At 43.0% G+C, this 13,990-nt stretch overlaps 1 protein-coding gene across 5 annotated transcripts in view; it reads left to right on the plus strand.

The window, feature by feature from the left end:
• The window catches only part of sh3d21 (SH3 domain containing 21), a 97,961-nt gene that overhangs the window by 13,305 nt on the left and 70,666 nt on the right, over window positions 1-13,990 (plus strand). For all 5 annotated transcript variants that reach the window (XM_078566938.1, XM_078566939.1, XM_078566942.1 and 2 more), the window contains exon 3: window positions 2,653-2,713. In XM_078566938.1, the coding sequence (XP_078423064.1) occupies window positions 2,653-2,713 (61 nt within the window). The remainder of the gene's footprint in view (window positions 1-2,652; window positions 2,714-13,990) is intronic.

Raw genomic sequence — 13,990 nt, forward strand, 5'->3', positions numbered from 1 at the left:
TGCTGTGGGTCTGGAGTCACATGTAGGCCAGAGCAGGTAAGGATGGCAGATTTCCTTCCCTAAAGGGCATGAGTGAACCAGATGGGTTTTTGTGACAATTGGTAATGGTTTCATGGTCATCATCAGACTCAGACTTCTTTTTTAAGGATTCTTATTGAATTCAAATTTCCCCATCTACCCTCAGGTCCCCAGAGCATTACCCTGCGTCCCTGGAACACTAGTCCAGTGATAATATCACTACGCCATTGCTCTCCACAGCTGTATCTGTGCCCTATATGTCAAGAAGGTTGGAATACAAAAGGTTGGAAGTTATGTTACAGCTGTACAGAGTTCTAGTGCTGCATTCAGTCCTGAGCACCATATACCTTGGAAGATTCACCAGACTGATACCAGGGCTAAAAGGGTTAAATTATGAAGATAGATTTTTATAGACTAAGCTACATACACTTGAGTATAAAAGATTATGGATAATCTAATTGAGATGTTATAATAGTTAAAGGATTTGATAGGGTAGAGAGAAAACTTTTTCCTCTTGACGGCGCAGTCAGAACAAGGGCGAATAATTTTCAACTTAGAGCCAGGCCATTCAGGGGGGATGTCAGGAAACATTTCTTCACACAAAGGTAAGTGGAAATCTGGAACTCTCTTCTCCAAAAGTTACAGAAGCTCGGGCATTTGAAAAGTTCAGAACTGAGATTGATAGGATTTTCTGTTGAAGGGTCATTTGGACTCGAAACGTTAACTGTGCTCCTCTCCACAGACGCTGCCAGACCTGCTGAGTTTTTCCAGGTATTTTTGTTTTTGTTTTGGATTTCCAGCATCCGCATTTTTTGCTTTTATATTGATAGGTTTTTGTTACGCCATGGTATTAGCTGTTACTGTGTCAAGGTGTGGGAGTAGGGTTAAAATACAGATCAACCCATGATGAAAGTTAACAACAGAACAGCCTTGAGAGGTTCAAGACCCCCCTTCTATTCCTATGTTCTTATCAGAGAATGGTTACTGCACAAAAGGAGCTCATTTGGCCATCCTGTCTATGTTGTCTCTCTGCAAGAACAAATCAACTAGTCCCCTTCAACAGCCCTTCTCCCTGTAGCCCTGCAATGTTTTTTTCTTCAGATAATGGTCCAATTCTCTAATGAAAACAATGGTTGAATCTGCCTCCAGCACACTCTCAGGCATTGCATTCCAGATCCTCACTCGTAGAAAAATGATTCCTCACGTCGCTGTTGATTATTTTGCCATTCACCTTGTATCAGTGTACTCTTGTTCTCACCCCTTCTGCTAATAGGAACAGTTTCTCTCTATCTACTCTGTCCAGAGATCTCATGATTTTGAATGTCTCTGTCAAATCTCCTCTCAACCTTCTCTTCCCAGGGGGGAACAGAACCAGCTTCTCCGCATGGATTTCAACGGTTCAAGAAGGCAGCTCAAGACCACCACTTTCTCAAGGGTTATTAGAGATGGGCAATAAATGCCAACCTGGCCAGCGACACCCACATCCTGTAAACAACTAAAAAAAAAAGACCAGGGATTCAAACTGTGTCTGTAGGTCTCAGTATCACAGCACAGGTACAGACCAGGGTTGCCAACACTCTAAGGCTGTCCTGGAGTCTTCAGGTATTAAAGGGAAACCTCTGCTGGGAGCAACTTGGGAGAAAAACCATGGAGGCGTTAAGAAAGAATGATGTGCTTTTATTTCATTTTTCTTTGCACACTTAACTTAACAGGTAGAGGACTGGACAGTCTTATTAAAAGTGCTGGTTTTTGCTGATTATCCCATTTTCAGCTGTAATAATAAAACTGCACCAGGTTATTATCCCTAAATGCAACAAACAACACTTTTTATGTGAAAAAGGAAACAATTGCATTATATCATGGTGCACAATTGCAGCAATTCATGGAAGATTTTATGTTTGTGATTATGTAAATTAATGTTATTGCAAATTTGAATGGTAACCTAACCAGTGCAATTTCGAGTGTGATTTGAATGCAATTTCTCAATTGCATCCAAACTGGAAACACTACCACCTAACATTTACCCCAACCATCCAGGACAAAGCAGCCTAGTTGATTGGCACCCCAGCCATCACCTTAAACACTCATTCCCTCCACCACCGATGCACAGTGGCAACAGTCTGTACTATCTACGAGATGCAGTGCAGCAACTCACCAATCCTCCTTCAATAGCATTTCCCAAATCTGTTACCTCTACCACCTCGAATTACAAGGGCAGCAGATGCATGGGAACATGCCCACCTGCAAAGTCAACCCCACGTCACACACCATCCTGACTTGGAACAAATCACTGTTCCTTCACTGTCGCTGGGTCAAAATCCTGGAACTCCCTCCTTAACTGCACTGTGGGTGTACCTCCACCACATGGACTGCAGCGGTTCAAGAGGACAGCTCACCACCACCTTCTCAAAGGCATTTAGGGATGGGCAATAAATGCTGGTGTTGCCCGTTATGCCCACATCCCATGAACAAATAAAAAATATTATATAAATAAGTGTACCCTCAGTTCAATTACAGACCAATTACTAATGGGAGTTTCTACAGAAAAGGTTGCATTCACAAACATGCAACTAAACTATTCAGAGTGTCTGTGGTAAACAGAGTTTAGTATAAAACAAGGTTTGTGTTTTACAGGAAGTGCCATCTCACACCGTTGAATCCGGACACCACATACAGCCTCGTTCTGTCCGCAGAAGTAAGTGCATTCTTTTATTCAGTGTTTAGTGACGAGTGCAAAAAAGATCAACATTTATAAGAGCGAAAGATCATCTGAATTAGGAGCAAGGGTGGGCCACGTGGTCCCTTGAGCCCGCTCTGCCATTTAGTAAGGTCATGGCTGATTGTGTACCTCAACTCCGCTTTCCCGCCCTATCCCCATTAGTTAAATAGAGTATTCCACTGAGGTCTGACATTCTGAGCCAAGCAACTGTGTTACATTTCACAAAAGCCACCTTGTAGCCCAGACTCCATTAAGATGCATGTGCAAAGAGCATCGCCACACTGAGGGTGAAGTGACGGAAACATGCAACCCGACCATATCTGCAGATTCTAGGCTTGCGACTTCCCCACGATCACAAGATAATTATGGATGAGGCAAACTGTTTGAGCCATCTTCATTCACCCACCCAGAAGGAACTCCGGCCCCTCCTGGCCTCAGAAAGGAAGGAAAATCACTTACCCATGTTTCAGCATCTCTCGGGGCCAGTGCTCCTCTGTCCTAGGGAGATGGCAGTGAGCTTCCCCACTCAGTCCTCAATGTAGTTGAGTCCTGATGACCTCATGAAGACCTGCATTCATCTTAAAGAAGATGCCACCTGCATTCAGGGTGGGGGAGTGGCGGTGTCCCTGATGCCTGCTCAGTTGTGCAGGCTAGAATTGCAGATGGCGGGATCTTACCATCCCCAGAGCGGGTAGCTCAGAGCCATTTTAACTGCCATTTTCTCCGGTTTAAGGACAGGCCAGATTTGACATACATAAGCAACACCGTCATGCCACGGATCCTAAACATATTGTGAGCAATGCTAGGAGGGCCGGGTCAACTAACGCACATCTGCATTGTCTGGTTTACAGATTTCTACTAAGTTTAGTCAACTGCTGCCAAATCTAATGCTGGCCAAAGGGAGTTGGGGTCAAGGCAAGGGTAAGGTGCCAGATCTGGGCTCGTTCTGATGTTCTGCAGCTGATGATAAAAGATAATTGAAAACCTTAATAAGTAAAATGTCCACATTGTGAGACACAGAGCTCAGGGGAAATTATATACTTTTATTACAAATGTCAGGTCTTTTTTGCCCACTTCATTTGGTAGAAAATTTTCAACAGCTCACTCATAAGCTGGCCTTTCTGCTTTAGTCCAGAGAAAGATGTGAGTTAAATGTAGTTAGAGGCTGGTAAACTGTTGTAGGTCAGAATATAGGAACACGAGGAGGCCATTCAGCCCCTTTGAGCCTGTACCGCTCACTATTCCATTAGATCATGGCTGACCTGTGTCCGAGCTCCATCTGGCTCCCTTGGTTTAAGAATAGTTCATACTCTTGCTTAGCAAAAAAAAACAATCTCAGTTTTGAAATTTTCAAATGACCCCCAGCCTCAACAGGTTTTTGGGAGAGAGTTCTAGATTTCCACAACTCTTGTGTGGAGGAATGATTCCTGACACCAACAATGAATGGCCAAACTCTCCCTCAAGCGGGAATAATATCTTTCTATTCTATCAAATCCTTTAATGATTATAAGATTTCAATTATATCACTCATTAATCTTCCATAATCAAAGGAATATAAACCTAGTCTATACTATCTGTTTTTCATAATTAACTCTTCCAGTATTTTTCGAATCCATCTGCTTCACCCTCTCCAAGGCCAATATCCTTCCCGATGTGCGGCGCCCAGACTGAATAAAGTCCTCCAGATGTGATCTAACCAGAACTTTGTACTGCAACAGCTGCAACAGAACTTACACCCCTTTGTATTTCAAAACTTTTAACATAAAGGCAAATTATCTTTTCGTACCTGCCCAGTAGTTTTTAGTGGTTTTTGTGGCCCCAAATCTCTCTGCTCATCCCCATTTCCTACCTTCCTACCATAGAAAATACTTTATCTTCCTTATGTCTAAACAGGATGACCTCACTTTTCCACATTAAACTCCATCTGTTACAGCTTTTCCCACTCACCCAATCTATCAATGTCCTTCTGCAGCTTTCCATTCCCATCACACTATTTTCCATGGCATCTAATTTAGTATCATTAGCAAACACAAAATATGGCTCACTATTTCCCTATCTCAGTCACCGTAAACACAGAGAAAAGTTGAGGCCCCAGTACAGAATCCAAGGGTACACCACTAATCACATCCTGCCAATTCAAGCTCAAACCCTTAATGTTCTATACTTAAGAGAATGCTGTCTAGCTTATGGAACCTATCCACATAATTTACATCTTTCCCCTGCCCTCTTGTACACTGAGTTGGGCTAAATTACAAGTTGCTGAATATTCTATTGCTATTAACCTCCTGTGCATATTTGTGCTGATCATGACCAGGGGTAGGAATTGCACCATTTACCTTTCTGGCGAATAGAACTGACACCCTGAATTGGAACACATGCTCTTTTTGGTGTTCAGTTATTATGAGATGAGTATATTTTTTGGTCTGGTGGGGAAGGGCAGGTTAGTTCAGTTGACAGCTGTCATGTGAGTCAGATTAACCCCAACAGCATAGAGTTCAATCTCGGTTCTGGCTGTGGTAGACTTGGGGCCTCCCTCCTCACCCTGCCCCATAGTAAAAATCAAAGTACTTTGCTGTAGTTCAGCAAATAATCACCAAAGGACTTGACTTCAGGCAGACCACTCCAGAAGAAGGTTATTTTCATACTCTTGTTCTATCCTTTTAGACTCAAAGTGGATGACCTCGCATTTGCCTAGATTGAAATCCATTTGCCACATTTTATCCACTCAATTAACCTATTGATATCTCTTAGTAATTTTATGTTTCTGCTTCCATTGCCACCCATCTTTGTGTTGTCAGTAAAGTTGGACATGTGGTTTTCTATTTGATCATCTGAGTTGTTGATAAATACTATGAATGGTTGAGGCCCCAACACAGGTCCATGCAGTGTACCATCCTGCCAATCACATCCTGCCAATTAGAGTATCTGCCCATTATCCCTACTCTCTCTTAACCAGGTCAACAATTTGCCATCAAGTCCATTACTAATATCCTTTCAGAAGGAAATCTGTCATCGTTACCTAATCTGACTTCCAATCCCATGCCAATGTGATTAACTCTTAGCTGCCTAGCAAGCCACTCAGCTATTTTAAACCACAGTAATAGTTCATGAGGAAAGCCCACCACCACCTTCTCAGGGCAACCAGGGATGGACAATAAATGTTGGCCTTGCCAGTGATGCCCAGAACCCTAGAATGAATATATACAAAAGAGAGAAAGAGACCACATATTAAAAACGCAGGAAGATCCTAAGGCATACCACATACATTACTTTAAAGTGAAGTGATTGTTGTTCCATGAGCAAATACTGCTGCCATTTGGAAAACAACAATATGCCACAGACAGAAAAAAGTACTAGTTTCTCTGTTTCTCGGTGGTATTGGTTGAAGGAGGAAGGTTGGGCTCTTCTTCAAACAATAGAAAGAAATCTTTAACATCAACCCAAACAGGCAGGCAGGATCCTGGATTAATGTTTAATTTGAATATTTAATACCTTTTACCAGATCCCAACATGCCAGCAGATGATATTCGAGTATGGGTGTGGTGAATTTGGCAGTAAAGACTGCTGCCATACTTGGCATTTTTTTGGATTAGGAGACAACTGAAGCAAGAAAGGAGAGATCTGAATCTACATGTACCTTTCTGTCTGGTTTCCCTTAGCCTGGTTCACTGAGACTCGCTTTGGGCCATTGTTAGGGATTGTTAAGAGATTTAAAGCATTCCAATCAACCTGATCCTTTTAAAGTGCTTTTATATTACTGTCTCTTTTGTACAGCAGCAACATCTAGCATTTTTACAGTGCCTTAAATGTCACAAGGCACTTTACAAAGACGTAATCAAGATAACATTTCCTTTGGATTTCTGGAGTTTTGTGTCCATTCATCAGCCCCTGTATTTATGATGCAAAATTCAGCTTCCTTATTTTAACAGGCAGGATTAGACTGCTCAGTTAGCAATATGAATATGAGGAACTGGCGCAAGGACCTCAGTCTCCCATCACTGGACAACTGACCATGAAACTGGCTGGATTGCCCAAGGTCAAAACCTCACCTTCGCTGATGGAAATGAACCTGGCACTCCTAACTGGTTCGGGCTAACCCTTAATGACTCTTTAGATAGGCACTTAGGAACAGGAGGAGGCCATTCAGCCCCTCAAGACTGAGTGTCATTCAGTTAGTTCATAGTTGATCTGTATCCATCTACCTGCTTAACCCTGAATGTCCTTCCCTAACAAACATTTATCAATCTTAGTTGTGAAATTTTCAATTGTCCCCCCCAGGCTAAGCAGGTTATTGGGGAAGAGAGTTCCAGATTTCCATGACTCTTTGTGAAAAGAAGTGTTTCCTGCCATCACCCTTGAAAGGCTGAGCACTAACTTTAACGTTATGCTTCCTTGTTCAGGACACCTCACTGGAGGAAGTAGCTTCCCCTCCATCAACCCTGTTAAATCCTTTAATTATCTTCAACATCTCAGATAGATTACCCCGTAACCTTCTACATTCAAGAGAATACACCAGTCTATACGCAACCTGTCTTCATAATTTAACAGCTTTAGCCCTCAGAATCATTCTGGTGAGCCTGAGCTGCACCCCCTCCAAGGCCAATGTATCCATCCTGAGGAGCAGTACGGAGAACTGAACACAGTACTCCTGATGGGAGACTGGTCAGAGCTTTATGTAACTCAACTTTCACCCCTTTGAGATAAAGGCCAACATTCCATCAGCCTGAAAAGTTAGTTTTATTTACCTGCCCACGAGCTTTTAGTGACTTCTGCATATGGACCCTAAATGAGGTAAACCACTCAGCTGTAAAAACAAACATTACCTCAACAGCTGCTCAGGGAGACTGGATGGACAATGAATGGGACCTTGTCAGAGGCCACCAATATCTGTACAGCGTATGAAAGAAAATGAGAAAGCACCAAGTTTCTTGCCTGGCTATAGGTGCTCAGGAAAATCAAGAAGCTTTGGCTTTTATGGGGGCATCGCTGGCAATGGGCAACTGCCCATCCCTAATTACCCTTGAACTGAATGGCTTGCTTGGCTATTTCAAAGGGCAGTTAAGAGTAAACCATTTTACCACAGATCTGGAGTCACGTGTAGGCCAGGCCAGGTAAGGATGGCAGATTTCCTTCTCTAAAGGACATTAGCAAACCAGATGGGTTTTTCTTTATGACAATCGATGATAATTTCATGGTCACCATTACTGAGCCTAGCTTTCAATTCCAGATTTATTAACGGAGTTTGAATTCCATCAGCTGCTGTGTTGGGATTTGAACCCTTGCCCCCAGGTCATTAGTCTGGCCCTCTGGATTACTAGTTCAGTAACATGGTCACTACACCACCATCTCTTCCAATCTAGGCTAATTGGGCTTGAGAGGGTGACCACATATATTATAAATTTTCCCCTCCTATTTTCAGCCTATAAGCTGAATCTAGGCTTCAGTCTGATTGATATTAAGAACCCATCATTCTGCAACTAATTGACCAATTTTCATTTTCTAACTGCAAAGCGAGCTTTGACAGGTTATTCCCCTGAGTCTGACCTTGTTTTGACCTGTCACACACATACACCTCTCCAGTAGCTCCTAAAGTTCAGGAATGGAAGCCCAGGTGATTTATTTCCCAGCTCTGATACCAAGGAATGAATTGGGAGCCATCTTCTGGCTCAACAGCACGTGGTACAGTGCGTGACCCACTGAGTCACGAGTGAGTATGTAGGGGCGGGAGCTGGAGACTAATGATCTGGCTCAAAGAGGGCAAAGCTCTCTGTTTGGAAAACAATTGAGTTTCTGAACATTATCCTGTCAGATGTCCTGTTGTCCAGGTCAGTTGTAGCTCAGTTTGTAGCATTTGTGCCTCTGACATGCGGGTCATAGGTTTAAGTTACTCCAGAGCCTAGAACACGAAGGTTCAGAACTTCCATGGAGTGTGGATCATTGTTGGATTGGCACGCTGCTCCTTCTTACTTACCCAAGTCGGGAGCTGACCGGCTATTTCTCACCCAATCTTCCAACCCAGGCCTGGTGAGAAATGTGCAGTGCAGCAGCTCTGAAGGCCTAGCAATGCAGGGCAGCAGCAACAGCACTAGCTGCGGCAAGCCTGGTAAGTTTAAAGGTCCCAGTTACATTGGCAAGAGAAACGTTAACTGTGTAAGGTAAGTGGGCAAGAGGTTAGGGTGGTGGTTTGAGGAGTTGGGTGACAGTCAGGTGTTGGGGGGTAGTTGGGAAGATTGGGTGGTCTGGGGGGTGTGGTGTCAGGTAGCTGTCGGGGAGGATGGGGGGCTAGTTGGGGGATCGGGATGGTGTTAATACCACAGCTACCCAAGAGTTAGAAGTGGTTTTAATCCTTCCTGGGTAACTATTCTGCTAAGAGAGTCAGAATCATCCGATTGAAAAGGGAGTATCGGCTGGTTCCCAGTGCTGGGTAATTGCCCATTGGAAGTTTAAACTTCCCGGGCAATTCCCAGGCAGTTCTTAAGTGGGGACTTCCAGTGGGTGGGGGGGACCCCTGGCAATTCTTGTGGGTACCCCACCAGGGAACAAAAGTTCTGGGCCAAAATCTAGGCTGACACTTCAGTGCAGTACTATTGGAGTGCTGCAGTGTCAAACCTTCAGTCCTTTGGATGAGGACATTAAGTTAAGGCCCCATCTCTAAAACTGAGGTCCTTTCTGCCATTTCACTTAGCTATGAAATACTCCATGGCATTATTTGGAGCAGAGGAGATGTGTTTTCCTACTGTTGTGCTCAATATTTGTCTCAACTCAAACACATAATTTGGTTGTTATCACATTGCTGTTTGTGGGAACTCACTGTGCAAATTGGCTGCTGCATTTCCTTGAACTACAACAGTGACTTTACTTCACATGTGCTTCTTGGGTTTGAACCATCCTGAGGATATAAAAGGCATTTAGAAATCCAAGCTCTTTTTATTCTTAACTAGCCCTCACTGAGCCGCCTGTTTTCAATATGAAGCAGCCATTCTGGGTGAATTAACAGAGACAAAAATACTTAAAGTCATTCCAGTACAAATGGAACACTGTGATGGTGACCCTGTGAAGACTTCCTGCTTGGTTAAAGGGTTAAGTTACACAGAATGGACTTTCCTCAGCTGTGCATATGTGACATTTATCAATCGAGGCATAGATTACAAAAGTAGGGAGGTCATATGGGAGTTGTATAGAACCTTGGTGAGGCCACAGCTGGAGTACTGTGTGCAGTTCTGGTCGCCACATTATAGAAAGGGTGTGATTGCACTGGAGGGGGTGCAGAGGATATTCACCAGGATGTTGCCTGGGATGAAACATTTAAGTTATGAAGAGAGGTTGGATAGACTTGGGTTGTTTTTGTTGGAGCAGAGAAGACTGAGGGGCGACCTGATCGAGGTGTACAAGATTATGAGGGGCATGGACAGGATGGATAGGGAGCAGCTGTTCCCCTTAGTTGAAGGCTCAGTCACGAGGGGACATAAGTTCAAGGTGAGGGGCAGGAGGTTTAGGGGGGATGTGAGGAAAAACTTTTTTACCCAGAGGGTGGTGACGGTCTGGAGTGCGCTGCCTGGGAGGTTGGTGGAGGCAGTTGCCTCACATCCTTTAAAAAGTACCTGGATGAGCAGTTGGCACATCATAACATTCAAGGCTATGGGCCAAGTGCTGGTAAATGGGATTAGGTAGGTAGGTCAGGTGTTTCTCACATGTCGGTGCAGACTTGATGGGCCGAAGGGCCTCTTCTGCACTGTGTGATTCTGTGTTTCTTTTGTGATCTCTCCCTTTTGTGAAGTGTATTTGATTGACTCCTTGCTTTGAAACACTCACACAGACTTTAAAATGCTCTTTCTTTAAGGCCCAGTGTTGGAGCTGTGGGTCAGCCTGAAATTCAGGTCCTGCTGCATTCTGCAGTCTCACCCTGGTCACACCAGTCAACTGTAAGGACTGAGATTTGAGATTAGAACTTCCAGTCAGTGAAGTTCATATGTGAATGCTTCACACATTCATGCAACATTCCTGTGCAAAAATTCACACACATCCACAAAAAGGGTACAGATTAACACAAGCTCATTTCCAAATATCAGAACATCAGGCAGAGGAGTAGATCCTTCAGCCTCTTGAGCCTGCTCTGGCATTCAGTTAGATCATGGCTAACCCACACCTCAATTCCATTTACCCACTTTTGCACCATACCCCTTGACATTTTGCTGAAGAAAAATCTGTTGATCTGTCTCAAAAGCTCCAATTGTATCGCAGCATCCACAGTCACTTGGGAGAGAGTTTCAGATTTCTACTACTGGTCCCTTGTGCATGAAAAAGTGTTTTGTGATTTCACTCCTGAATGACATGGCTCTAATTTTAAGATAATTTCCCTTTGTTCTCCCCACCAGAGGAAATAGTTTCTCCAAATCAATAGTTGAATCCTTTTCACATTTTAAACATCTTTGTAAGATCACTCATCAATCTTCTAAACTCAAGGGTATACAGGCCAAGTTTATGCAAACTGTCCTCATAATTAAACACTCTAATCCCTGAGGCTTAGCCAGAAATCTAGTTAAAATAAACTCTGTATAGTAAAACACTTTGTGGTTTTAATGGATTGGGCAGTTGTGCAGGGGTCTACTCTGGGGGAAATGTGGAGGGGCCTCAAGTGCACTTGATGTCCAGGTGGGCCTCAAATATTCTTAATCAGTCTTTGACAAGTGGGGAGCTTCAGTCTGTGCACATAAATAGAGTGAGACAGATCACAAACTCAGTTTAAAACTGAAAGGAGTTAATTTCATTCCAAATTGCACAGAATTACATAACAATATAGGACATAGGAACATAAGACTTAAGAGTAGAAGTAGGCTATTTGGCTCTTTGAGTGTGCTGTGCCATTCGATAAGGTCATGGTTGACCTGGTTGTGGTCTCAACTTCACTTTCCTGTCTGCCCCCCTTAACCCTTATCTCCCATGTTCATCAAAGATTTGCCTAACTCTGCCCTGAATAAATTCAATGACCCAGCCTCCACTGCGTTCTGGGGAAAAGAATTCCACAGACTAATGACCATCAGAAAGAAAAAAAATCTCCTCCCTCTATCCACCCTGTCAAGTCCCCTCAGGATCTTATATGTTTCAATAAGATCACCTCTCATTCTTCTAAACTCCAATGGGTATAGGCCCAATCTGTCCAACCTTTCTTCATAAGATAACCCCTCCATCCCAGGAATGATTCGAGTGAACCTTCTCTGAACTGCTTCTAATGCAGTTACCTCCTTTTTCAAATGAGGAGACCAAAACTGTGCACTGTATTCCAGATGTGGTCTCACCAAGGCCCTGTACACCTGCAGTAAAACTTCCTTACTTTTATATTCCATTCCCCTTGCAATAAACTCCAACATTCCAATTGCCTTCCTAATCACTTGCTGTACCTGCACACTAACCTTTTGTGATTCATGTACCAGGACACCCAGATCCCTCTGTACCACCAAGTTCTGCAATCTCCCTCTGTTTAATAATATGCTGCTTTTCTATCCTTCCTGGACTACTTCACATTTTGCCACATTATACTCAATCTGCCAAATTTTTGGCCACTCACTTAACTTGTCTATTTCCCTTTGTAGACTCTTTACCTCTTCTTGACAACTTACTCTCCTACCTACCTTGATGTTATCGGAAAATTTAGCTACCATAACGTTCAGTCCCTTCATCCAAATCATTGATATAGATTGTAAATAGTTGAAGACCTAGCACTGATCCCTTACTAATTAAAGCTTACCAACCTGAAAGCTTTGAAAGATAAATGAGAATGAAATATAAACAAGATAAATGAGGGTTGGCAGGCCAGGCTGTATTTTCCTGTTTTGCTCATTATCCGCAGATTACCCGACCATTATCATATTGCTGTTTGTGGGAGCTTGCTGCGCACAAATTAGCTGTCCCATTTCCTGAATTACAACAGTAACTTCACTTCAAAAGTACTTCATTGGCTGCAAAACATTTTGGGATGTCCTGAGGTCATTCAAGGTGCTATATAAATGTAAACTCTTTCTTTCTTTCTCTCTTTTTCTCTCTCTTGTCTCTTTCTCTTTCTTTCTCTCATTTCTTCTTTCTCATTGTCTCTCTCTCTCTCTCTCTCTCCCCATCTCCTATGCCCCTAAATATGCTGATTATCTGTTGAACATCTAAAGAGCATTTATTTTGCACCTCACACAGTGAACTCCATTCTGCAGAGCCTCACCCTTACTTATGCCCTTTCTGTGCCTTTCTCTCTATCTTGTTTTACACTTGCTCAATCTCCAGCTGTACATACTCATTGTGCACTATTGATAATCCTTGCTTAAACAACTTTACAGCAGATGTGATTCAATGGGGTTTGTGTTGTTCCAACTCACTCTCAGTGCACTGCATAAGCCAGGTTCCACTATGTATAAATAGCACATGAATCTTATTATCATTCACGTCCTTTTGAATATACCTGAGCTTCCTTCCTTTAAACGTCCCCATCAATCGTGCCATGAACCAGCAACGGCAATATTTTCTGTTTGTCTTCATCTTTAGCTTCACTGAAGAGAGGAAGTGGTATGAATTTCCCCTGCAAATGATGGAAAGGAAACATTGAACCTGACAGATTCGCAAACACATCTTGTAATGTTTCCATTTGCACTGACAGTGTTACAGTGCCTCATATTTCATGGACATCATTTACTGCAAACCCCTCAGTTTGATTGATTCACTCTGTTATTATAAAGATTACAAATAGCACAAATTATATTTTTATAGCGCCTTACACGTAATAAAATGCCCAAAACACTTCGCAACACTGTCATAATTTGACACCAAGGCACATAAGAAGATATTAGGGCAGATGATCATCAAAGAGGTGTAACAAGTGTTTTAAAGGAGAAAAGTGAAATAGAGAGGCGGAGATGTTTAGGGAGGGAACTTCAGAGCTTAGGGCCTTGGCAGCTGAGGACACAGCCACCCATGTTGGAATTGGGAATAGTCAAGAGGCCAGAATTAGATAAATGAAAATATCTCAGAGAGTTGTAGGACTGGAGGAGATTACAGAGATAGGGAGGGGGAGGCCATGAATGGATTTGAAAACTAGGTGAGAATTTTAAAATTGAGGTACTGCTTGACTGGGTGTAGGTCAGAGGGCACAGGGCTGATGCATGAACAGGCCTTGGTGTGAGTTAGGACACAGGGAACAGAGTTTTGGATGACCTCAAGCTTACAGAGGGTAGACTGTGGGGGACTGGTTAGGAATGCGTTAGAATAGTAAAG

Source organism: Cetorhinus maximus, chromosome 21 (assembly GCF_964194155.1).
Source record: "Cetorhinus maximus chromosome 21, sCetMax3.hap1.1, whole genome shotgun sequence".
In the NCBI taxonomy this organism is placed as follows: Eukaryota; Metazoa; Chordata; class Chondrichthyes; order Lamniformes; family Cetorhinidae; genus Cetorhinus; species Cetorhinus maximus.